We start from the raw sequence: 26,106 nt of genomic DNA, 5'->3' as shown, positions 1-26,106 counted from the left end.
TGTAGGGTTGGTAGTTTTTAATGGTAGTGGTAGTGGTGGGGTTTTAATGGGTGTAGGGTTAGGGTTAGTTTTTAATGGTGTATTAGTGGTGTGGGGTTTTAGGGTTAGTTGGTAGTGGTGGGGTTTTAATGGGTGTAGGGTTAGTTGGTAGTGGTGGGGTTTTAATGGGTGTAGGGTTAGTTGGTAGTGGTGGGGTTTTAATGGGTGTAGGGTTAGTTGGTAGTGGTGGGGTTTTAATGGGTGTAGGGTTAGTTGGTAGTGGTGGGGTTTTAATGGGTGTAGGGTTAGTTGGTATAGTGGTGGGGTTTTAATGGGTGTAGGGTTAGTTGGTAGGGCACATTTTTCCCCCTTCCCTTTGTGTCACAAAGTGTAATGAATTAACGCTCAAGAACAGCAGGCTGACAGCCCAGACAATAGATGGCGGCATGCACCTCTAACGTATGTTTGCGGATTGCCATAATACCATAAAATAAGTGCATGTCAGAGCAGAAACTATACCATGAAGTTCATGGACTGTCCATAGATCTTAGACAGAATTGTGATGAGGCATATATCTGTGGAAGGGTATAAAACACTTTCTAGAATGTTGAAAGTTTCCAAGAGCACAGTTGTCTCTCCATCATTTGAAAATGGAAGAAATATGGAACTACCTGGATGCTGGCCGTCTGGCCAAACTGAGCAACCTGGCGAGAAGGGCATTGGTCAGAGAGGTGACCAAGAACCCAATGACCACACTGACAGAACTACAGGCTGCAATGGGAGAACCTGTGTAGTGGATGAATCAGAATTAGTTGGGTAACATAAGTAATTAAGATGTCTTATCTGCATAATATTCTTATGTGATATACTTTTTATTAGAATCTATTTCTAATGACTCTGGTGTTGGCAGTTGCATTTCTTCCCTCAGCTGGGGCTCAGTCACTTGGGGCCCAGAGAGGGGAGAGGTCAGGCTTGTCTTTTACATGTCTCTGGTGCTATGCAGAATATCAGAAAGGGAAGAGGACAGGAGGGAACATTGTCTTCATATGTGAATGTGTCTTTACCTATTCTTAAACCATGTGAAGGGATGGCGTGATTAATGGGGAATTAATATCTGCTAACCATGTGTATGTGACAAATAACATTTGATTTGAATTACTTGTCTCCGCAGTGTCTGTGCCCAAGTCACTCCCTCCTTAGGCATTGGGGGGAGGTGTATGGCAGTGTCTGGAACTATTGTATGTCATCTCTGATGTTGCACTTATCCTGGGATAGTGTATGACCTAGAGGCTCACTCCCCTCAGTGAGCTTGTCCAGGAGTGGGGTCAAGAAGGGGGTTTACTTGAGATGGGAGTATCTAGAGTTGACAATTGAGTTATGCCGTTGGATGAGGTAATGATTCTGTGCTATGAAGTACCAGGAACAAGATTAGAACCTCGTCTTAGGGACCAAACTGAACAATAATTTATAGTGAATGTTATCTGGCTAAGGGATACTCCTTTCTCAATTATAAAGTCCCTTTGTGAACTGTTCCTGAGATCTGTGGTTTGTCATGTAGGTTGAGAGGGGTGTATCTTGGCTATAAAAAGATCTTTGTACTTTTCTGTTGTCACTTTCAATGGTTCCATTAGAAATGGTGCATCATTGAAAGTCAAATTGCTATTGCAAAGCTCTTATAATTAAATATGTAGTTTAAGTATAACTCTGACTGCTGTGTGAAGTTTGTTTCCCCTCATTTGGTAAAGCAGAAATTAGGCACCACACCTGTCTCTACAGCACTTTGCCAATCTGGGCTTTATGGGAGAGTGGCCACATGTCAGCACACCTGGAGTTTGCAACAAAGCATGTGAAAGACAAAAATGTAAAGCACTATGTCTGGACAAAACCAGGCACAGCTCATCTAACACCATCCCTACCATGAAGTGGTGATGGCAGCATCATGCAATGGGGAGGCTTTTCAGCGGCAGGGACTGGGAGACTGGTAAGGATAGAGGGAACAATGAATGGAGCCAAATACAGGCAAATCTTTGAGAACCTGCTTCAAAATGCAAACAACCTTAGACTGGGGATGAAGATTTACATTCCAATAGGACAATGAGCCAAAGCAACGCTGGAATGGCTTCAAAACAAGAATGTGAAAGTCCTTCAGTGGCCCAGACTTGAATCCCATTGAAAATCTGTGGAAAGACTTGAAGATTGCTGTTTGCTGCAGCTCCCCATCTAACTTAACAGAGCTTGAGGAAATATGCAAGGAAGATTGGAGACAACCCCCAAATCCAGATGTGCAAAGGTGATACAGACATTCCCACGACAACGCAAAGCTTTAATCACTGCCCAAGGTGTTTCTAGAAAATATTGACTCGGGTGAGAATACTTACGTAAATAGATATTTTTGTTTTTAATTTTCAATAAATGTTATAACATTTCTAAAAACATGTTTTCACGTTGTCATTATGGGGTATTGTGTGTAGATGGGTAAGAAAAACAATTATATTGAAATATATTTCAATTCAGGGTGTAACAACAGAATGTGGAATAAGTCAAGGGGTATAAATACTTTCTGAAGGCACTGTATTACCCCCATAATTTTAGAATTAATGAAACAGAGCTCCTCTAGACATTTAGTATAGTTGATATTAAAATGTCAGAAAACTCTCTCAAATATAATTGACATTTTATAGTTAACCAGTTATATTTTCATAACGGTAAAGACAATGCTTTATCATGAACCTGTAGCTAGGCTTTCCATAATGCGCAATTTACAGCGCGCCAAAAATTACCGGGACATCTTTCCCATAATATCCTTCCGCACAACTGAATGATATAAAGAACATATCACTGTTGGCCTTGGGATAGATTTCTATAATTATAATATTTATATATATTCACGTGGTCATTGATATGAATACAGCATGACATAATTGGTGATTAGAAATGTATAATCACTACTTTTTATGATGAACTATGTTGTCTTGCGCCAGGATACTGCGTGCTGTCACTTGTCTTCCAGTGACGTTTGTGGCGCCAGAAATCAAGGGTTTTGGTTGGGGAGGGTTGTGTGTTACTACGCGCCATATATTACCTAGGAATGTTATTCATTCGTTTCAGTTTTGATACAATTAAGTAGTCCCATATTTATGCTTTAGTATTAAAAAAAAAATCGGTCTAAAGTTAGGATGGTGATGCTACGCAGCAGCGGCGTGGGCGCGGAACCAGCAACTCGGAAGAGGAACCGGGTTGACTTGGATACGAGCTCCGAGTTTCTGTCGCTGGAGAGCGCATCGCAGACAAAGTCGAGTCGGCTGAAGAGGGGCCTGGATGACAGCTCCAGTAACACTGAAAACACGCGAAATGTGAGGCCCTTTTAAGATAGTTGACATTATAAAATGTCACTGTAAACTCAGCTGTTGTTAGCTATATGACAGCTGTTAGCTAACCAGCTAACTAGCTAGCCCGACATTGATGTTGTTTATGTGCCTAGTTAACCGCATTCTATGCCAGTTGTAAGCTAACTGGAGGCTAATGTTATAAATTAGTTGGCCTGTTAGCTCCTGTCTCTAGTTTACACACCCTATGGGGTATCGCCCATAGATGTATATATCGTGGAGTTGAGTAAACTCAGCTAGTTAGCTAGCCCCTTTTTAGATGGCTAGTAAGTAGCACTGACTAACAATAACTTTAATGATTGTTTCTGAATGTGGACAGGTATGTTGCCTGCTAGCTAACTTCTATAGCTAGCCAGCTGTAAGTTAGCTTACTACACTTCAAATGACTGGATTCCTATGTGAATGCAGCTGATGTTTTTGTTTTTTCCTAACATAGGGCCACTCGATGGTGAAGGAGGAGGATAGTCCTCCGAGACGAGGATCCCTGAGGACCAGGGGACAGACCGTCAAACACGAGGTGTCCTTGGCTAAAATAAATGGCCAAACCAAGTCCCCTGAGAAAGAGGAGGAAACTGGCGAACACAGCACAAGGTAACTACTTATGTTTTATGCAGATAACTGGTATTCATTGTATGTCAAATCAGCTTCTACTCCTCTCAGTATAGTCTAAATCAAATCAAATCAAATTTTATTTGTCACATACACATGGTTAGCAGATGTTAATGCGAGTGTAGCGAAATGCTTGTGCTTCTAGTTCCGACAATGCAGTAATAACCAACAAGTAATCTAACTAACAATTCCAAAACTACTACCTTATAGACACAAGTGTAAGGGGATAAAGAATATGTACATAAAGATATATGAATGAGTGATGGTACAGAGCGGCATAGGCAAGATACAGTAGATGGTATTGAGTGCAGTATATGCATATGAGATGAGTATGTAAACAAAGTGGCATAGTTAAAGTGGCTAGTGATACATGTATTACATAAGGATGCAGTAGATGATATAGAGTACAGTATCAACGTATGCATATGAGATGAATAATGTAGGGTAAGTAACATTATATAAGGTAGCATTGTTTAAAGTGGCTAGTGATATATTTACATCATTTCCCATCAATTCCCATGATTAAAGTGGCTGAGTAGAGTCAGTGTGTTGGCAGCAGCCACTCAATGTTAGTGGTGGCTGTTTAACAGTCTGATGGCCTTGAGATAGAAGCTGTTTTTCAGTCTCTCGGTCCCAGCTTTGATGCACCTGTACTGACCTCGCCTTCTGGATGATAGCGGGGATGGAACAGTAGTGGAGAGGGTAGTAAGTTTTAAGTTCCTCGGCGTACACATAACAGACAAACTGAATTGGTCCACCCACACAGACAGCATCGTGAAGAAGGCGCAGTCTAGTCGGTGATATGCATGACGACAGAAACATGTTTACAAACCTAAGGTGTCATCACAACCCTCAATGTTTTTGTTCTCATTTTGTTGATCTCTGCAGGAAATCCCCAAGACTGCAGGGCGATGGAAAAGCCTCCGCATCATCCAGGGATAAGCAATCTGAAGCTGGTAACTAGATCATTTCTAGATCCCATTTTACATGAATCAATGCCACCTCCAACAGTACAGCGAGAAGGAGACACCATTGGTTTCATTTATGTCAGCTACAATGTTTATCATCAAGTTAATAATAAATAATTAAATCTTCTTCCAGATGCTACTGATGAAGTTGAGGAAGAAGAGGCCTCTACTCTGAAGACTCAGTTTGTTCTGCGTCCCAGGGAGGAGGACAGCTCTGTGAGACGCAGCTCCAGGATCACCAGATACAAGCGTAACTCCAGGAACCAGTCTGTCCTCTATAACCGTCTCATCACCAAGTAAGAACATCTCCATCAGCAGGCATCGTACATCAGGGGTGGCCAACCCTCCTAGCTACCCATCTACCACAGGGGTTTTCCCTCCAGCCCTAATCTAGCACCGGGGCAGAAGAAATCATGCCCCAGTAACTCTCGTGGAGGAGGGTTGGGTCGGGTTGGGTTGGGTTGTACATGTTCTTGTCAGTCAGGTTTGCATGTTTATAACAGCAACGTTGATAACGGCTAGCGGTAGTAACTAGCCCCAGTAACTCTCGTGGAGGAGGGTTGGGTCACCACTGCTGTACATGTTCTTGTCAGTCTGGTTTGCATGTTTATAACAGCAAAGTTGATAATGGCTAGCGGTAGCGGTGGAATGAAACAGTCCCTGTTTTTGTTTTTTCCATTGTATCCGTAAAGCACAGCTGAGGCCGTGCTGCAGAAGATGGATGATATGCAAAAAATGCGTCGCCGGCTAAGAAGCAGGGATACTACAGAGGAGGTCAACATTATTCATGCTACAGGTTCACAGCGTTTATAATAGATTTAGTTCAATATCACCATGATGTCCCCCCCAATAATGTTATTTTTCCCCTTTTTAAAAATTTTTTTTTTTAGGACCTTGTAATCTACGCTGGGGCCAAGAGGAAAAGGACTTCTGAAAGAACCGAGGAAGGAAGTGAAGACCCTCAGGAGAATAAAAATGGAGTGACCTCCAGTGAAGAGGAGAATGATGAGGAAGAGGGAGGCAAAAATAATCAGGCAGATGACGAAGACGACGACGATGATGACGACCGTAATGAAGATGATGATGATGAGGAGGATGAGGACGATGATGATGACCATGATGAAGATGACAACCAGAAACGTTATGACTTCAGGCAGAGGAAAGCTGCCGTTCGATACCAGGCACCACGGGAGGGTTAGATATTTTCTGTTGAAACTATTTGCATCTTTTATTTCACTGAAGTCTGTATACTTCTAGCCATCAGCACCGGTGCATGGACTTTACATTTATTGTCACGCTTTAGTAGTAGTTGTTGTTCCCATAACCTGTCCTTCTACTCATTTCTCATGGTTGACCTTTTATTTCCCACAGAGCCCAAGACAAAGGCCATCTTCTTCAAGACTTCAAGACACTTGTCCCCATCCAGGCGGAGGTATGGGTTCAGCTCTACTGGTCCGAGAAGCCCTTACAACATAAGGAGAGGCAACAGGTCTGTGGACTAAAGAACCTAGTATCTACTACCTTCCATGTCTGACCTATTAAGTTTAGTTTAACATTCTTTCCTAACTATTACAACAAATCACAATTCATTCCTAAGTTCTACTTCTTTGTGCTTCTGATTTCTGGCATCCACAGGAGTGTGTCTGATAGGTAAGTCATTGCCAGTGTGTCTTAGATGTGTGGTGACATCAGGGTTTCCGTGATGGCTGGTTTCTTGGTCATTGATTTGTGTGCATTACGTTGTCTGTATTAGTCAGTGACGTTACTGACCTCTTGACCTCTGGCTCTGCCATACTCCTTTCTTTACCGTGTAGAAGAAGACATGCCATCCACAGTAGTGACTCCACCTCCTCGTCCTCCTCCTCTTCCTCCTCCTCCTCTGACGATGATAAGTTCCAGAGGAGGAGGAGGAAGAGCAGGAACAGATCGGTGAATAGATGTCTTCCCATGAATCTGCTGAAGGAGGATGTCCTGGGAATTCACAAGGACAGGATGAAGATTGGAGCCAGTCTAGCTGACGTTGACCCCATGCAGATAGACCAGACAGTAAGTCTAGCTGACGTTGACCCCATGCAGGTTGACCAGACACTGATGTTGACCCCATGCAGGTAGACCAGACAGTAAGTCCAGCTGATGTTGACCCCATGCAGGTAGACCAGACAGTAAGTCTAGCTGACGTTGACCCCATGCAGGTTGACCAGACACTGATGTTGACCCCATGCAGGTTGACCAGACAGTAAGTCCAGCTGACGTTGACCCCATGCAGGTAGACCAGACAGTAAGTCCAGCTGATGTTGACCCCATGCAGATAGACCAGACAGTAAGTCTAGCTGACGTTGACCCCATGCAGGTTGACCAGACACTGATGTTGACCCCATGCAGGTAGACCAGACAGTAAGTCCAGCTGACGTTGACCCCATGCAGGTAGACCAGACAGTAAGTCTAGCTGACGTTGACCCCATGCAGATAGACCAGACAGTAAGTCTAGCTGACGTTGACCCCATGCAGGTTGACCAGACACTACTGATGTTGACCCCATGCAGGTAGACCAGACAGTAAGTCCAGCTGATGTTGACCCCATGCAGGTAGACCAGACAGTAAGTCTAGCTGACGTTGACCCCATGCAGGTAGACCAGACACTGATGTTGACCCCATGCAGGTAGACCAGACAGTAAGTCTAGCTGACGTTGACCCCATGCAGGTAGACCAGACAGTAAGTCTAGCTGATGTTGACCCCATGCAGGTAGACCAGACAGTAAGTCCAGCTGACGTGACCCCATGCAGGTAGACCAGACAGTAAGTCCAGCTGACGTTGACCCCATGCAGGTAGACCAGACAGTAAGTCTAGCTGACGTTGACCCCATGCAGGTAGACCAGACAGTAAGTCCAGCTGACGTTGACCCCATGCAGGTAGACCAGACAGTAAGTCCAGCTGACGTTGACCCCATGCAGGTAGACCAGACAGTAAGTCTAGCTGACGTTGACCCCATGCAGGTAGACCAGACAGTAAATCTAGCTGACGTTGACCCCATGCAGGTAGACCGGACAGTAAGTCTAGCTGACGTTGACCCCATGCAGGTAGACCAGACAGTAAGTCTAGCTGACGTTGACCCCATGCAGGTAGACCAGACAGTAAGTCTAGTTGACGTTGACCCCATGCAGGTAGACCAGACAGTAAGTCTAGCTGACGTTGACCCCATGCAGGTTGACCAGACACTGATGTTGACCCCATGCAGGTAGACCAGACAGTAAGTCCAGCTGACGTTGACCCCATGCAGGTAACCAGACAGTAAGTCTAGCTGACGTTGACCCCATGCAGGTAAACCAGACAGTAAGTCTAGCTGACGTTGACCCCATGCAGGTAGACCAGACAGTAAGTCTAGCTGACGTTGACCCCATGCAGGTTGACCAGACACTGATGTTGACCCCATACAGGTAGACCAGACAGTAAGTCTAGCTGATGTTGACCCCATGCAGGTTGACCAGACACTGATGTTGACCCCATGCAGGTTGACCAGACACTGATGTTGACCCCATGCAGGTAGACCAGACAGTAAGTCCAGCTGACGTTGACCCCATGCAGGTAGACCAGACAGTAAGTCTAGCTGACGTTGACCCCATGCAGGTAGACCAGACAGTAAGTCTAGCTGACGCTGACCCCATGCAGGTAGACCAGACAGTAAGTCTAGCTGACGTTGACCCCATGCAGGTAGACCAGACAGTAAGTCCAGCTGATGTTGACCCCATGCAGGTAGACCAGACAGTAAGTCTGACTAGTAACAGTAAGAAGGAAACCTTCAGGTAGACCAGACAGTCTCTCCAGTCCATACCTGCTCCAGTCATATGTTAAGTCCATGAGGGGGAATGAAAGAGGGAAAGGATAGATAACTGGGACAGCCCCCCGGACAACCATTGTCCAACATTGAAATGATGTAACGTTGTTTTCTAGGTGCGTTTTGACAGCATTGGGGGACTGACCAGACACATCTCTGCCTTGAAAGAGATGGTGGTCTTCCCTCTGCTTTACCCAGAGGTGTTTGAGAGGTTCAAGATCCAACCACCAAGGTAGCGAGAAATAAATGTTTAGAAAGTCATCCATACTGTTACGGTGAAATGATCTAGGATCTGTTGTTGCTCTTGATGCTGTAGATTCTTTGTTTGTTTGTTTGTGTGTGTGTGTGTGTGTGTGTGTGTGTGTGTGTGTGTGTGTGTGTGTGTGTGTGTGTGTGTGTGTGTGTGTGTGTGTGTGTGTGTGTGTGTGTGTGTGTGTGTGTGTGTGTGTGTGTGTGTGTGTGTGTGTGTGTGTGTGTGTGTAGGGGCTGTTTGTTCTACGGACCTCCTGGAACAGGGAAGACTCTAGTGGCCAGGGCGTTGGCTAACGAGTGCAGTCAGGGAGAGAGGAAGGTCTCTTTCTTCATGAGAAAGGGAGCAGACTGCCTCAGCAAGTGGGTGGGAGAGTCCGAACGGCAGCTACGTCTTCTCTTCGACCAGGTCATTACCTACCGGTATTCTCCATGGAAGTTGGCTTCTTGTTCTGAAATATATTGTGTTCCAGGATGTTGAAACCAAGATGAGTTGGAGGAGGAAATACTAAAAATATGTTTTATTTTATTTTTTACAAATCTTTTAGGCATATCAGATGCGGCCATCGATTATATTCTTTGATGAGGTTGATGGGTTGGCTCCCGTCCGCTCAAGCAGACAGGACCAGATACACAGGTTAGACACTTGTGTTGATCACTGGAACAAATTGATTTGAATACAAACATTTATTGCTTCTGGTTTTAGCTATTAGGTATCTCTTTGTTTAGTACGACTTCGTAAAGTGGGAATAATGTTCTGTATGTGTTTACATCTTACAGCTCCATCGTGTCCACTCTCCTTGCCCTGATGGATGGGTTAGACAGCAGAGGAGAGGTCGTGGTGATCGGAGCGACTAACCGTCTGGATTCTATAGACCCAGCTCTCAGGCGACCTGGGCGCTTCGACCGAGAGTTCCTCTTTGGCCTGCCTGACAGAGAGGTGAGACAAGGGTCTTAGTGACCACGGCTGTAGTCATTAGTGCACGCCGTAGAAAACAGTTTTGCAACAAAAAAAACAGATTTCTAGTAGACACATTCAGGTAGGTCCCTCTCTGTTTGGTTGAGTTTGCTTCCGTTTGGTTCCTAGTGAATACACCACTGATGGAAGTCATGTTTGTTCAAATCATATTATTTGTGTGTGTGTGTGCGTGCACATACACACACAGTACCTGTCAAAATAGTGGGCACCTACTCATTCAAGGGTTTTTCTTTATTTTTACTATTTTCTACTTTGTAGCATAATAGTGAAGTCATCAAACTATGAAATAACACATTGAATCATGTAGTAACCCAAAAAAGTGTTAAAACAAATCAGAATATATTTGAGATTCTTCAAAGTAGCTACCCTTTGCCTTGATGACAGCTTTGCACACTCTTGGCATTCTCTCAACCAGCTTCATTAGGTAGTCACCTGGAATGCATTTCAATTAACAAATGTGCCTTGTTAAAACTTAATTTGTGGAACTTCTTTCCTTAATGCGTTTGAGCCAATCAGTTGTGACAAGAAAGGGGTGGTATACAGAAGATAGCCCTATTTGGTAAAAGACCAAGTCCATATTATGGCAAGAACAGCTCAAATAAGCAAAGAGAAACGACAGTCCATCATTACTTTTAAGACATGAAGGTCAATCAAACCGGATAATATCAAGAACTTTTAACGTTTCTTCAAATGCAGTCGCAAAAACCATCAAGCACTGTGATGAAACTGACACTCATGAGGACCACCACATGAATGGAAGACCCAGAGTTACCTCTGCTGCTGAGGATTATAAATTCGAGTTACCAGCCTCAAAAATCGGCAATTAACTGCACCTCAGATTGCAGCCCAAATAAATTCTTCACAGAGTTCAAGTAACAGACGCATCTCAACATCAACTGTTCAGAGGAGACTGTGTGAATCAGACTTTCATGGTTAAATTGCTGCAAAGAAACCACTACTAGAGGACACCAATAAGAAGAGTGGAGGAGGAGGTGTGTGGTTCCCACCGTGAAGCATGGAGGAGGAGGTGTGTGGTTCCCACCGTGAAGCATGGAGGAGGAGGTGTGTGGTTCCCACCGTGAAGCATGGAGGAGGAGGTGTGTGGTTCCCACCGTGAAGCATGGAGGAGGAGGTGTGTGGTTCCCGCCGTGAAGCATGGAGGAGGAGGTGTGTGGTTCCCACCGTGAAGCATGGAGGAAGAGGTGGTGGTGCATTGCTGGTGACACTGTCAGTGATTTATTTAGAATTCAAGGCACACTTAACCAGCATGTCTACCACAGCATTCTGCAGTGATTCGCCATCCCATCTGGTTTGGGCTTAGTGGGACTATCAGTGGTTTTTTAATAGGACAATGACTATTTGACCAAGGAGGAGAGTGATGTAGTGTTGCATCAGATGACCTGGCCTCCACAATCCCCCGACCTCAACCCAATTGAGATGGTTTGGGATGAGTTGGACCGCAGAGTGAAGGAAAAGCAGCCAACAAGTGCTCAGCATGTGTGAGAATGCCTTCAAGACTGTTGGAAAAGCATTCCAGGTGAAGCTGGTTGAGAGAATACCAAGCGTGTGCAAAAGCTGTCAAGGCAAAAGGAGGATACTTTGAAGAATCTCAAGTATAAAATGTTTTGATTAATAAAAATACTAAAAAATGTTGCGTTACTACATGCTTCCATATGTGTTATTTCATAGTTTTGATTTGATGTTTTCACTATTATTCTACAATGTAGAAAATAGTAAAAATAAAAACCCTTCAATGAGTAGCTGTCCAAACTTTTGACTGGTACTGTATGTATGATAAAAGATCACTTGTGTGAGAAGTAAACAGGTAACATGACTTTGTTCTACTAAGATTAGGGTATTTTGTTTTTCATGTAGGAGAACTGTTTTTGGAAACATTCATATTTGACATAAATGGTCGTGTTTTTGTCCACTGCAGGCTCGGAAGGATATTCTGCAGATCCACACCAGACAGTGGACTCCCCAGCCGTCAGCCTCGTTCCTGGAAGAACTGGCAGACAAGTGTGTTGGTATGTTTTCTTTTTATCCCTCCTCTCCCAAACCAACCAAGAATTTTTTAGAAGATTACCCATTCTTTCAAACGACATTTTAAAATTCCAATCTGTTAAATATTCCAAAAGTTTTCGGAGGCTCACTGAAAGTGTTGTGTGTAATCAGAACATGTAGAGGATGCTCTCTTGCATTGTCACTCTGTTTCCCAACGTCCCCCTGCTGTCTCCTAGGTTACTGCGGTGCTGACATGAAGGCGGTGTGTGCTGAGGCGGCTCTGTGTGCCCTGAGGAGACGCTACCCTCAGATCTACTCCTCGTCCCAGAAGCTGGTTTTAGATGTGGCCTCTATCTCCATCGGCAGCAGGGACTTCCTGTCAGCCATGAGGAAGACAGTCCCAGCCTCCCAGAGAGCTGTGTCGTCCCCGGCCAAGGCTCTGACTCCTGTGGTCCAGCCACTGCTTGGTGCAGCCTTACAGACTGTACTGGGTGCAGTTAGCAGGCTGTTCCCACATGCAGAACAGGGGCTCAAGAGAGATAAGCGAGACAACGGTGAGTCAACTGGGACAAGATAATCTCTCTTATTTCTCATGTTGAACTGTCTTCATTGTCGGGAGATGTTTTGTTGTTGTCCACAGGGCCGTGTTGAGTAGGGGGCAATGTTTTGAAATTTGTAGGTACTACCAGAACTTCTCTAATTTGTTTTGTTTTTTTGCCAAAGCTTTTGCTACAGTGTGCCCTAATAAACATGACCCAGGTTTGGTATGCCTGTTGTATAAGAATGGGTGTGTTTGTATTGTGTTCTTGAATGTCATACTTGGTTTATCATGTTCTAAGATGTTTCACCACTTGTCTTCAGGTGTCCTCCCAGCTGGTGTTTTCGATGCTGATCCCCTGCACAGTGAAGATGAGGACTCCTCTGTCTGCATCACCGGTCTCTCTCACAAGGCCAAGGCAGCTGGGGGCTTCCTGCATTTCAGCAGGTGAGTAACAGGTTGTCCAACGCACAGAAATCCTTATTACAACTGTGTCCTTCTCCCACTCCTCCCTGAAGTGTGCACGGGACATCTTTTGAAATCTGTGTTGGGACTGAAGTGTACACTTCATGAGAATGGGTATTGAGCTCCGGTCTTGTAAAGTATTTTATAGTCTTTTTCTCTCCCCTCTCCTCTGTTCTCCCAGGAGCGTGCTGAACCAGCCCACATCGTACCGTCCCAGGCTACTGCTGGCGGGGCGTCCTGGGTCAGGTCAGAGCAGTCACCTGGCCCCTGCTGTGCTCCATGCCCTGGAGAAGTTCACAGTTTACACCCTGGACATGGCCGTGCTGTTCGGAGTCAGCACCACCTCTCCTGAGGAGGCCTGTGCTCAGGTACTGTACCCCTCCCCCTCCCCTGGATCACACCCTGTTTTCTGTATAGTGCACTATTGAGCCCTGTGCCATCGGCCATGACAGTCGGAGTATATTTAGTCTTTCCTTGAGTCCTTGATTCTTCACATATTTGGAGAAGGTCCTAGGAGAGAGGAGTCAAGGTGTCAAAGAAAGACTTGAGATTAACCCAGAGATGGACAGTATTGATGAACCCAGAGATGGACAGTATTGATGAACCCAGAGATGGACAGTATTGATGTCTTGTATTGATGAACCCAGAGATGGACAGTATTGATGTCTTGTATTGATGAACCCAGAGATGGACAGTATTGATGTCTTGTATTGATGAACCCAGAGATGGACAGTATTGATGTCTTATATTGATGAACCCAGAGATGGACAGTATTGATGAACCCAGAGATGGACAGTATTGATGTCTTGTATTGATGAACCCAGAGATGGACAGTATTGATGAACCCAGAGATGGACAGTATTGATGAACCCAGAGATGGACAGTATTGATGAACCCAGAGATGGACAGTATTGATGAACCCAGAGATGGACAGTATTGATGAACCCAGAGATGGACGGTATTGATGTCTTGTATTGATGAACCCAGAGATGGACAGTATTGATGAACCCAGAGATGGACAGTATTGATGAACCCAGAGATGGACAGTATTGATGAACCCAGAGATGGACAGTATTGATGAACCCAGAGATGGACAGTATTGATGTCTTGTATTGATGAACCCAGAGATGGACAGTATTGATGAACCCAGAGATGGACAGTATTGATGGACAGTATTGATGTCTTGTATTGATGAACCCAGAGATGGATAGTATTGATGTCTTGTATGTTTGGACTCTTAGCTCTTCTGTGAGGAGGCATGCAGGTCCATATAAACACTGATCTGTAATGATGTGTTTCGTTGTGTTGTAGATGTTCTGTGAGGCCAAGAGGACGTCCCCCAGTATCCTTTATATCCCTCACATCCAGCGGTGGTGGGACACGGTGGGGTCTGCTCTCAGAGCTACCTTCCTCAGCTTGTTACAGGACATCCCCTCATTCTCACCCATCCTGCTGCTGGCCACCTGTAATGTCCCCCACAGCAGCCTCTTCCCTGAGGTAGGTACTGTAGACACACACCGCCCCACAGCAGTCTAACGGGATGTAGTGAACACACCGCCCCACAGCAGTCTAACGGGATGTAGTGAACACACCGCCCCACAGCAGTCTAACAGGATGTAGTGAACACACCACCCCACAGCAGTCTAATGGGATGTAGTGAACACACCGCCCCACAGCAGTCTAACAGGATGTAGTGAACACACCGCCCCACAGCAGTCTAACGGGATGTAGTGAACACACCGCCCCACAGCAGTCTAACAGGATGTAGTGAACACACCGCCCCTAACATCACCAATATGGCAGTGTATTTTGTCTGCTGTGTGTTATGTGATTGTAGGATTTTGATGTTTTTTAAGGACTCTTGGAAGATTAGTCCAAACGAGGACTAAAAGAGATCCTAATAAAATCTAATCACCAACGGGACACAAGCCATAGAAAATGTGCACTCATTCCCTCCCCCTGTGGGAGAAGCTGGAGGGTTGGAATTGGGCTTCTGGGCAGGGGATCAGTCAGAATGATCTTGTTCATTCCCATTCAGCTGAATGTTATGTTCACTTGGTGAATCACCCCCCCGCCCCCCAATAGGTCCAGGACCTGTTCTGTGCTGAGTATGGAGAGGTGCTCCAGGTTCAGGTCCCAACCCCACATGAGAGAAGGAACTTCTTTGACGATCTCATCCTAAACCAGGCTGCCAAAGCTCCTGCATCCCAGAAGAAAGCAGGTAAGACTGCATCATACTCTGAGATATTCTAGTGGAATCCTGGATAATGGTCCAAAATGGTTAAACAAGCTCAACTTCAACTAGAACGTTCTCTGTCCCAAAGCTGTCAGCACTCGCTCAGTCATGTGGTTAGTCACTAACCTCCCTGTTCTCCTCCCCAGTGCTTGCAGCCCTGGAGGTGCTTCCTGTTGCTCCCCCTCTTCCCCCAAGGATGCTGACAGAAAAGGAGCAGCAGCGATTGGAGGAGCAGGAAGAAGACACTCTCAGGGAGCTCCGCCTCTTCCTGCGTGATGTCACCAACCGCCTCTCTCAGGACAAACGCTTCAAGGCCTTCACCAAGCCTGTTGACCTGGAGGAGGTGAGATTGACCATCAATTGCTGTAAAAGTGTCTGTGTTCTAGGGGGGGGGGCTGAGTTCTGGGGGTGGCTGCATTCTAGGGGGGGTCTGCATTCTAGAGGGGGGGGCTGCGCTCTGCGCTCTGAGCCATGTATAAACATCGGATGAGGGTTAAATAAAGAGAAGAGGCCAGATGTTGTCTAAACATGGACATGGTAGAATCTCTATCACATGGAGAATGGCTGACCTGTTGTTTTGATGGATCATGGTCTTGTCTAGGTACCTGACTATGCTACAGTTATAGAGCAGCCCATGGACCTGTCCACTGTCCTCTCCAACATCGACACTCACAAGTACGTGACTGTGAAGGAGTTTGTCCACGACGTGGATCTCATCTGGAAGAACTGTTTGGAATACAACCCTGACAAAGATCCTTCAGGTAGGAAATAGGCTTTATCCAGAATTTTTACAGATGTTATATTCTTGTTCATGGGAGAATGTTTCCTTTATTTCATAAATTTGTGAATTAATTCAACTAATCATTCATTACTTCATTCAGCCAACTATTAATTCATGAATCAATCCATTCATCATTTCATAATCATACTGATGACAAGTCTGTGTACTGGATGTTTTCCAGATCGTCAGATCCGCCACAGAGCCTGTGCTCTGAAGGACACTGTTCAGGCCATCGTCAAAGACGAACTGGATGAAGACTTTGAGAAGATCTGCGAGGATATCAAGGAGTCCCGCAGCACAAGAGGTCAGGTGTTATTCTATTGGTGCAGAGTAGTTCCAGAAAGATGGTTCTAGAGTAGAAATGCATTTTATCCTTTAATTTGTTCAGGGACCAGTTGATCTGTTCTGCTGCTCTCCTTCTGGATGAAAGAAGAGCATTCCTGATAGATTTAAATATGAACTGCCTCTCTCTTTACTTCCAGGTTGCTCCACTTCAAGGTTCGCTCCATCCTACTATCACGTTCATCCCAAGACCAGAGCAGTGGATGCCAAGAGCACTGATGCAGCAGGCCCCTCTAAGGAGTCTACCGCTTCTGCTCCCTCAGCTGTGACCACGCCACGCCCTTCAGGTTAGCAAGCAACTCAATGTACAGACATACAATGCTACACAGGTTAGCATTTCACTACTCTGCAGACAGACTGTTGTTTCCACTAGCCCATAGAGAATGAGCTGTGGAGAGCTTTACAGATCTATCCTCTACTGCACAGGTTAGCATTTCACTACTCTCCAGACTGTTTCCACTAGCCCATAGAGAATGAGCTGTGGAGAGCTTTACAGATCTATCCTCTACTGCACAGGTTAGCATTTCACTACTCTGCAGACAGACTGGTAGTTTCCACTAGCCCGTAGAGAATGAGCTGCGGAGAGCTTTACAGTTCTATCCTTTACAGATCTATCCTCTACTAACTGCTGGTAATGAGAGACGGGATGATGACACCTTGTCAGTTTCTCTCACCATGTTTACACTCATCATTCAGTCATTCATAAAGGTGGTTTTTGAATTGGCTTTGATTATCTGGTCATCTGCTTCTCAGCAGCTCAGAAGAAGAAGCGCAGGAAGAGCCGCTGGTGCAACGGCATCATCAGGAAAAGGTCCTCTCCTCACACTTCTAAAGACCACTCTGCTGTGGTGGAGTCTGACGACGAGGAGAGGAGAGGGGCAGAGAGTGAGGAGGAGGAGGGGGGTGATGCTGCAGCAGAGTCAGGCCTGGAGGAGCTGGAGATCACTGGGGCTGAGGAGACCCCAATGGAGCAGGAGGAACCAGCCCAACAGGAGAACCAGGACAGTCAGCCCATGGAGAAAGACACTAAGGACAGCCAGACCACGGAGGAGGCTAGCCAGGCTACAACGGAGGCTACCCAGCCCAGGGTGGAGGAAGCTGTGGAGGCTAGGGCTGGAGACCAGAGCAGTGAGGGCACCCAGGACCCTGTAGTGGTGGTTGGAGCCCAGGAAAACCACTTCTTACCAGAAGGGGGAGACAACGTATGTTATTTTGTTGTAAAATGGATGTTGCTTTTTGTATGGATGATTCTCCTGCTGAATTGATCTTATTTTTCTGTTTAAACTTTTTCCTCATTCACCCAGGGGCAGGCATCCTCTACAGACAAAACTGAGCCTCAGAGAGTGGAAGTGGATGAAGAGAATACCACAGGTGTGTAGCCCCCCCCCACACACACACCTACACTATCTGTTGTTTTTAAGTTAACTTTGTTGAATTGTACACTCACTCCTCCCCTCTGTCCTCTTGTCAGAAGTAGGAGTGAGGCGTGTGACGCGGGGCTTGAATTACCAGGGGATGCAGCAGGTGATGGATGTTGACCAGGAGATACTGGACCAGAAGACAAAGCCCCCTGTGGTTGATCACAACAAACTAAAGGTAAACAGATTATCACTGCAGCTGGTCCAGGGTCAGGTCGTCGCCCGAGCCTCCTAATGGAGGTTGTCAAATGATCCTAGATCTGTGGTTAAGGCAACTAGCCAGTGGCAGTCTATTGGAATTGTCATGTCAAGCCATGTTTTGGCTTGACAATGACAGCAATAGAGTTGGCAAGAGCACAAATGGATCTGGAATCGGACAGAGGCACCTTCTTCCTTTAGACCAAGATGGAGGATATAAGACCTCTGTGCTGAGCTGGTTTTCTGCTCCTTCATTTCAGGAGCTGCTTCAGAGAGCGGTGTCTAAGACTGAGGGATATGAGGTCTATCAACTGGAGAAGCTATACGCCTTGTTATGTCAGAGTATCTACAGACATCGCAAAGACCACGACAAGACTGCCCTGCTGAAGGTTTGTCATTCTATACATTTGAATTTGTATGAACTTATGAAACATATCATTGAGCAATGCCCCATAAATTGAGTTATGTTTTCTAATGTTTTCTTATTCTCTTTCCAGGAAATGGAAAATGAAATTGAAGATTTTTCATAATGAGTTTTATAAAATAAAGATGTAGCTAGTCATGGATTGCACGTATTTCCCGTTGTCTAAATGTATAAAGAACAAGTCTAGAACTATATTTTGATAGAAATATACAGATGTGTATTTCCTAACAACTTGTATACTGGTGCTTTTATTTAATTAAAGTGTTTTTTTACGAGTATTTGTTCCTGTGTCTTGTTCTACCATAAAGGCATGACGACATTGATGTGTTAATTGGTTGAAAAATATCTATTACCAGTTAAAGCGGAATACAAACTGAGCATGGTGCAGCCTCAGGTGATGTTTTTTTTTGTCGTCAGACGGTAACGATAAATACTGTATGCATACAAACGTCAGGACCGTCACTTTTTAAATGCTTGTATTGGTTGATAGACATTTTATTTGAAGCAACATTTCTCTGCATGCGTGACAGATGTCGCCTATGAATGACGTCAAGACGTACCGCATTAACGTGATGACGCCGCTTAATCATTAAAAACTGCCATTAAAAAAACAACACACTGTGATATAATTTAATGGACAAATGGCTTACTTGAAGTGACTAATGTCGTGGCTTCCTGCTTTTTTAAAATACGTCTGTAAAGGGATATCAGTCGGGAAAAGAACTGTTGCAGCGAAAATGTTCCATGTTTTCATCTGCAGACAGCGGTGAACTGGACTCGCCTGCCTCCGAGCAAAACTACTGCAGTCCGGCAGAGCGCTCTGGCTGAACTGTACAGGGGTAGGCTAGCTAACATTAGACGAGAACCTAAGACAAATTGCGGGGGGCAGGAGAGCCTGCGCAGAAGCTACCTCTTGTCCTGGTAAGTACACGCAAACTCAGCTGCTGTTCTGTGGTGGCTAGCTACAGTATTTGGCTTCCAGCCGCAATGTCTATCCCAGGTGTAAACTGGCTGGCTAGATGCAGAAATGGAAGCTAGGTTAGTTAGCTAGATCTGGATAGCTAGCAATCTAATAAGATAATCAATTTGCTATAGTCACACTGCTTAGAAATATTTTTTTCTACATAAACAAATGACATTAAGAGCAATTTGGTCCAAACGTATTGTAAATGACCAGCTACTACAAACTAGACAGTTGCTACAAACAAGTTGCACTAGTGTGCAGAAATAATCATTGTAATAGGTTTCACATGCAAAAGGTGGTATAGCTAGGACACATTTCAACTTCACTGTAATTACTGTACAATGAACGTACTATTACAATTATACAGTAATCCATACAGATTGTAGCTGTTCAAGTGAAGCTATATTGGATGGAACCTGTCAAATACATATTTTTATTTATTTCAGTCCACAGATGAAAATATTGGAAGTTTTAGTATGTGAATCAAACCATCAGTAGCGGAAGGTCAAATCCATTCCAGACACATCTCTTTACACAAAGTTATCTTGGAGGATAGCCTACCTACAAAATGGCAAGCAGGAGGAAGTCAACAACACCTTGCATGGTACTGCCTTCTTCTAACGTGATGGAGGAGCAGGATGCAGACATGCAGGTGGAGGAGGGAAAGGATGGAGCTGAGAGCGCTGCAGAGGGACTTACAGACACCGCTGTGGTCTCCACTGACCCAGAGACAGGTGGGGAAGGGTTTTATTCATCTTCAACATGTTGCTCACACTTGTTTTCTTGAAATGTTAATCACCTGGCTCGATCTTGACTGGCTGCATCACCGCTTGGTATGGCAACTGCTTGGCATCCAATCGCAAGGCGCTACAGAGGGTAGTGCGTACGTTCCGGTACATCACTGGGGCTGAGCTCCCTGCCATCCAGGACCTTTATACCAGGCGGTGTCAGAGGAAAGCCCTAACAATTGTCAGACTCCAGCCACCCAAGTCCTAGACTGTTCTTTCTGCTACCGCACGGCAAGTTTGGAACCAACAGAACCCTGAACGGCTTCTACCCCCCCAAGCATGGACCCTTTTTGCACTCTTGACCCATCACTTACACTGCTGCTACGGTTTATTATCTATCTTGTTGCCTAGTCACTTTGTCCCTACTTATATGTACATATCTGCCTCAATTACATCGTACCCCTGCACATTGACTCGGTGCTGGTACCCCTTGTATGTAGCCTAGTTATCTTTACTCTGGATATAATCAAATCAAATGTATTTATAAAGCCCTTCGAACATCAGCTGATATAACAAAGTGCTGTACAGAAACCCAGCCTAAAACCCCAAACAGCAAGCAATGCAGGTGTAGAAGCACAGTGGCTCGGAAAAACTCCCTGGAAAGGCCTAAACCTAGGAAGAGACTTAGAGAGGAACCAGGCTATGTTCAGAAATGACCAGCATGGTCAAATAATAATCACAGTGGTTGTCGAGGGTGCAACAGGTCAGCACCTCAGGAGTAAATGTCAGTTGGCTTTTCATAGCCGATCATTAAGAGTATCTCTTCCGCTCCTGCTGTCTCTAGAGAGTTGAAGACTGCAGGTCTGGGACAGGTAGCACGTCCGGTGAACAGGTCAGGGTTCCATAGCCGCAGGCAGAACAGTTGTAACTGGAGCAGCAGCACGGCCAGGTGTTATTATTTTTCCTTTTCTCTTCTCTTTCTCTCTGTGTTGTTGTGAATGACCCGTAAGTAAGCAGTCTACACCTGTTGTTTACCAAGCATGTGACAAATAAAATGTGATTTGATCTTGTTCTGTAGGCACTAAACAGGAGAAAAGCTTTTGAAACCTATATGAAATGCCCATATTGACCTACTGTTTCAACACTGATCTACTATGGTGTGCTCTACTCCTGAAAATGACCCTTGTTCTCTGATGTAGTTAAACTAACATAGCTGAGCAATTTACTTTTCAGAGCACGACATCAGTCATTCCAGCGGAGAGGACGGTGTCACCTGCACAGGAGTGAAACACAGCAACCAACCAACCCTGGAGCAGACGCTCAGTGACCTTCTCTCGGATGGGGGTTATATACAGCATGAGACGGAGGAGAGCGATGACCCCGCCTCAGCTGGCATCTCACTCAGCAAAACCCCCATCATGAAGATGAGGGGTAAATCGGAACCGAAGAGGATCGCCGTGTCTCTGAAAGCAGCCGAGGAGAGTGACGGGATGGGAGAGAGTGAAGGGGAGCAGGAGCCTATCGAAGCACCTCTGGGGCTGGGTTCCCTCACTCCTGTCGAGAAGATGAGCCCACATTACACCGAGTCCATGAAACACAGTGTTCTCCTAAACATTCCCAATATGATGTCATCAGAGCACAAGAAATCCTCTGTCCTCAGCTCCAATATGTCTGGACTCCAGCTCCCCCCTGGTCTGGCCCAGGTCCTCTCAGCTCTGCAGGCCCAGCAGGTGATCATATTTTCAAATTCTTTGAAATTGTAAATTGTATGAAACAAATCACCTTTCACTGCTGTTGATACTATGTAATGTTACTGAAAATAAGTGACTAAAACCTCTCTCTCTGCTCTCTACTCTCGCGTTCTCTTTCTCCCTCCCTCCCTCCCTCCCTCCCTCCCCGCAGAGCGCCCAAGCCCAGCTCCTCATCCCCGTCAGCAGTATCCCCTCGTACAACCAATCCATGGATACCAACACAGTCCTGGTCAACACCTACAAGAAGTTCCCGTACCCTTCAGTATCAGAGATCATGGGTCTGTCGGCTCAGACCAAATTCAGTGAGGAACAGATAAAGATCTGGTTCTCTGCCCAGCGTCTGAAGCACGGGGTCAGCTGGACACCCGAGGAGGTGCTTTTTCTGTTAGATTCATGTTTGTCTTATACCAGAGTTACATTTTTGGGGGGGACATAGTGTTTTTATTGTGATTTTTTTAAAACATATTTTCACTCATTGAATATATGTTTTAATTGTTGTCGCTCTATTGAAGGGGGGCGCTTGCAAGTACGCATTTCGTTGTACCATTTACACTACGTCTATCCTGTGCATATGACAAATAAACTTTTTGATTTGAGGTGGAGGAGGCTAGGAGAAAGCAGTTCAACGGGACTGTGCACACGGTGCCTCAGACCATCACTGTTATCCCGGCCCACCAGCTCTCTGCTGCGGCCAACGGCCTGCAGTCTATCCTCCAGACCTGTCAGATAGTAGGGCAGCCAGGCCTGGTTTTTACACAGGTTGGTACTTATTGATGACATTGTGGATGATGTAATGTAATATTTTCTGTTTATAGTTTCTCAACTCAATATGTCTTGTCAGTTGTTGTAATATTGTGGAGTGAGTGAAACCTTTCTAAACTCTGAACAGGTTGGCACGCCTGTGACCACACCCATCACCTTGACAGTAGCAGGGATGCCAAGCCACAGCCTGGTCCCCAAGATGTCCTCCCACCAGACCAGCCCAGCGGTCAGTGAGATGAAGAGAGCCACCACTGTCCAGCCTCCCTCCCTGACCCCACAGGAGAACTCGGCCCTCAGCGCCGACCACTTTGGAATGCGGCCTAAGAAGTCCAAGGAGCAGCTGGCGGAGCTGAAAGCCAGCTACCTGAAGAACCACTTCGCCAGCGACGCGGAGATCGCCAGGCTCATGATGCTGACCTGCCTCACAAAAGGGGAGATCAAGAAGTGGTTCAGCGACACGCGCTACAACCAGCGCAACTCCAAGAACAGCAACGTCATCATGTTCCATGACAGCCAGAGTCCCAGGGGTCACGGCAGCGGCACCACCATCGTCATTGACTCTAGCGACGAGACCCCTCAGTCACCACCGCCCACACCCACACCATCCGTCAAAGAGAAAGAGCCACGCCCCAAGACCTGGAACTCCTTCCCAGACTTCACATTGCAGAAGTTCAAGGAGAAGACAGCAGAGCAGCTGGTGGTTCTTGAGGAGAGTTACCAGAAGGGAAGCACTCCGTCTGATGACGAGCTGACCCGGCTGAGGACGGAGACCAAGCTGACCCGGAGAGAGATCGACGCCTGGTTCACAGAGAAGAGGAAGGTAGTGGAGGCAGAGTCACCTGAGCTGAAAGCAGAGCGGATGGAGAGCGAGGCCACCTCGTCTAAAAAAAGATCCCAGACCCCTCCGTGTGGCCGGCGGCCAAACAGGGGGGACAAGAACATTGGAAAGAAAACCCCAGAGCAGCTCCACGTTCTGAAGAGTGCCTTTGTCCGTACCCAATGGCCCTCCACAGAGGAATATGACAAGCTGGCAGAGGAGAGCGGGCTGCCCAGGGTCTACGTAGTCAACTGGTTCGGAGATACCCGGTACTCCTTCAAGAACGGCAACCTCAAGTGGTTCTTCCACTACCAGAGCGGCAACGTGGAGGGACTGAACGGCAACAAAAACAGAAAGAGGAGGATACGTAACCGAGGCTGGGGGAGGTCTCGGAGCAGGAAGGTTAAGAGGTCAACCAGCACGGAGAAGTCCCCACCACAGCCCCTCATCAAGTTAAAGTCTGGGAAAGACATCCTGAAGGAGTATTACCTGAAGCACAAGTTGTTGAATGAGCAGGACCTGGATGAGCTTGTGACCAAGTCTAGTATGGGATACGAGCAGGTGAGAGAGTGGTTCGCTGAGGTACACAAGAGGGAAGATATGGGTGCTGATCCGTTTGGGGATGTTGAGGTAAACGAGGACCAGCAGGAAGAGGAAGCGTTGCTGGGTGAGAATGAGATGGCACCTGACGAGCAGGATGACACTGTGGTGGGTGAGGAAGATGAGGAGGAGGAGGAGGATGACGACACTGATGAAAGTGATTCTTGGGAGCCCTCTCAGGGTGCCAGAAAAACACAGTCAGAGTAATGAAGGACAGCTGGGCTGTGTTCATTAGGCACCAAATGGACTGAAACAGGGAGGGACTACATGGAATTGTCCAATTTCGAAATGCCCAGTTTCACTTTCTGTTGCAAAACATTTTGCCATGGTGTGCCCAAATGAACACAACATTGGATTTAGTCAAACAGCACAAACACATTTCGCTTTCTCTTACGTATTTTAAAAGGTACTGTCTGAATGCAAGACTGAACCATAATATCCCACAAACAAACGATATGTGCACCTTTTTACAGTGCTAGAGTAGCGCCATTAGTCAATCTAGTCAAGAATTACAACCAGTACTTTAAATACCTAATTTTATATGAATTGGTCAGACATTAAAATGCTGAAATTCAATTGATAATATAATATTTGATACGATGATAATTAATGGAAAATTAACATTTGTTAATCTACAGTATTCGGCACAGTTATTTATGTGCAATTAAGAGGTCCTTTTTTTAATGGCTAATGTCTCTCGTATATATCCCTATTATTATAGAGATTACAAAGTACTGTAAGTACATTCATGGAATGAATGCAATGAGTCATGTGAAATCAGATTATATTATGGGTTCCCATTGAAATTGATTGGAGGAACTGCGGTGCCAAAGTTAACTATTGAATGTGGACTCCTGTGCTATGAAAGACTTAGAAACCAAGGGACTCGAGAGTAGGAGTGCTGATCTAGGATCAGTTTAGCCTTTTAGATTCTAATGAGTCCATAGACTGACCCATGAGCTCGTGTGAATCCTTAAAGAGATGGTTGGGGCTAAGGCTTAAGAGGGTGTGAACAAATTCCAGCTCTCTGGCAAGTGTGAAAAAAAACCCTTAAAGCTTTTTTTGCAAAACTGGTTATACAAGAATAGCAATTTTTAAAGCTCCATAGCTTTCTCCAACTGTAGTGTATAATATACCATTACGAAGCTCTGAGTCTGTACTTTTGTACAATGTAAAAGATGACATACAATACTCTAAGACGCTTTATGAGTACGGACCTGGAGGCCCAGTATGTACAGTACCAGTCAAAAGTTTGGACACACCTACTCATTCCAGGGTTTTCCTTTATTTTGACTATTTTCTACATTGTATAATAATAGTGAAGACGTCACAACTATGAAATAACACACATGGAAACATGTCGTCTCCAAAAAAGTGTTATATATTTTTTTATTTTAGATTCTTCAAAGTAGCCACCCATTGCCTTGACAGCTTTGCACACACTTGGCATTCTCTCAACCAGGTTCATGAGGTTGTCACCTGGAATGCATTTCAATTAACAGGTGTGCCTTGTTAAAGTAATTTGTGGAATTTCTTTCCTTAATGCGTTTGAGCCAATCAGTTGTGTTGTGACAAGGTAGGGGTGGTATACAGAAGAAAATACAGAGTCCATATTATGTCAAGAACAGCTCAAATAAGCAAACAGAAGTGACAGTCCATTACTTTAAGACATGAAGGTCAGTAAATCCGGAAAGTCTTCACGTTTCTTCAAGTGCAGTCGCAAACACCATCAAGTGCTATGATGAAACTGGCTCTCATGAGGATTGCCACAGGAAAGGAAGACCCAGAGTTACCTCTGGTGCAGAGGATAAGACTGCACCTCAGATTGCAGTCCAAATAAATGCTTCACCGAGTTCAAGTAACAGACGCATCTCAACATCAACTGTTCAGAGGAGACTGCGTGAATCAGGCCTTCATGGTCAAATTGCTGCGAAGAAACCACTACTAGAGGACACCAATAAGAAAAAGAGACTTGCTCGTGTTTCCTGGCCCAAGCAATGGACATTAGACCGGTGGAAATCTGTCCTTTGGTCTGTAGGCCAAATTTTAGATTTTTGGTTCCAACCGCCGTGTCT

General features: G+C 45.4%; 2 protein-coding genes across 5 annotated transcripts; both read left to right on the top strand.

Moving 5' to 3' along the window:
* Nucleotides 1–2,998: 2,998 nt before the first annotated feature.
* LOC112237134 (ATPase family AAA domain-containing protein 2-like) lies at nt 2,999–18,684 on the top strand. 4 transcript variants are annotated; one of them, XM_042315682.1, is made up of 28 exons: nt 2,999–3,332; nt 3,802–3,956; nt 4,863–4,930; nt 5,076–5,238; nt 5,635–5,716; nt 5,833–6,136; nt 6,314–6,431; nt 6,578–6,592; nt 6,757–6,988; nt 8,892–9,007; nt 9,259–9,433; nt 9,573–9,661; nt 9,805–9,964; nt 11,940–12,030; nt 12,244–12,561; nt 12,869–12,992; nt 13,192–13,378; nt 14,322–14,507; nt 15,096–15,231; nt 15,393–15,589; nt 15,848–16,007; nt 16,209–16,331; nt 16,510–16,656; nt 17,126–17,571; nt 17,674–17,740; nt 17,841–17,965; nt 18,246–18,374; nt 18,483–18,684. In XM_042315682.1, the coding sequence occupies exons 1-28, from the start codon at nt 3,156–3,158 to the stop codon at nt 18,513–18,515; spliced, it is 4,323 nt and encodes a 1,440-aa protein (XP_042171616.1). In that variant the 5' UTR covers nt 2,999–3,155; the 3' UTR covers nt 18,516–18,684. The 4 variants fall into 4 exon arrangements, with proteins under 4 accessions (XP_042171616.1, XP_042171615.1, XP_042171617.1 ...); XM_042315681.1 differs by having other exon boundaries at nt 17,123–17,571; XM_042315683.1 differs by lacking the exon at nt 6,578–6,592 and having other exon boundaries at nt 17,123–17,571.
* A 97-nt stretch (nt 18,685–18,781) lies between these two features.
* LOC112237135 (zinc fingers and homeoboxes protein 1) lies at nt 18,782–25,359 on the top strand. The gene is made up of 6 exons (XM_024405750.2): nt 18,782–19,330; nt 19,820–20,107; nt 21,335–21,831; nt 22,004–22,225; nt 22,450–22,611; nt 22,742–25,359. Exons 2-6 carry the CDS (start codon nt 19,942–19,944, stop codon nt 24,236–24,238), a joined length of 2,544 nt encoding a protein of 847 aa, XP_024261518.1. The 5' UTR covers nt 18,782–19,330; nt 19,820–19,941; the 3' UTR covers nt 24,239–25,359.
* The last annotated feature ends 747 nt before the right edge of the window (nt 25,360–26,106 follow it).

Source organism: Oncorhynchus tshawytscha, unplaced genomic scaffold, assembly GCF_018296145.1.
Source record: "Oncorhynchus tshawytscha isolate Ot180627B unplaced genomic scaffold, Otsh_v2.0 Un_contig_7223_pilon_pilon, whole genome shotgun sequence".
Classification (NCBI taxonomy): Eukaryota; Metazoa; Chordata; class Actinopteri; order Salmoniformes; family Salmonidae; genus Oncorhynchus; species Oncorhynchus tshawytscha.
This window is presented reverse-complemented; position numbering and strand designations above follow the sequence as displayed.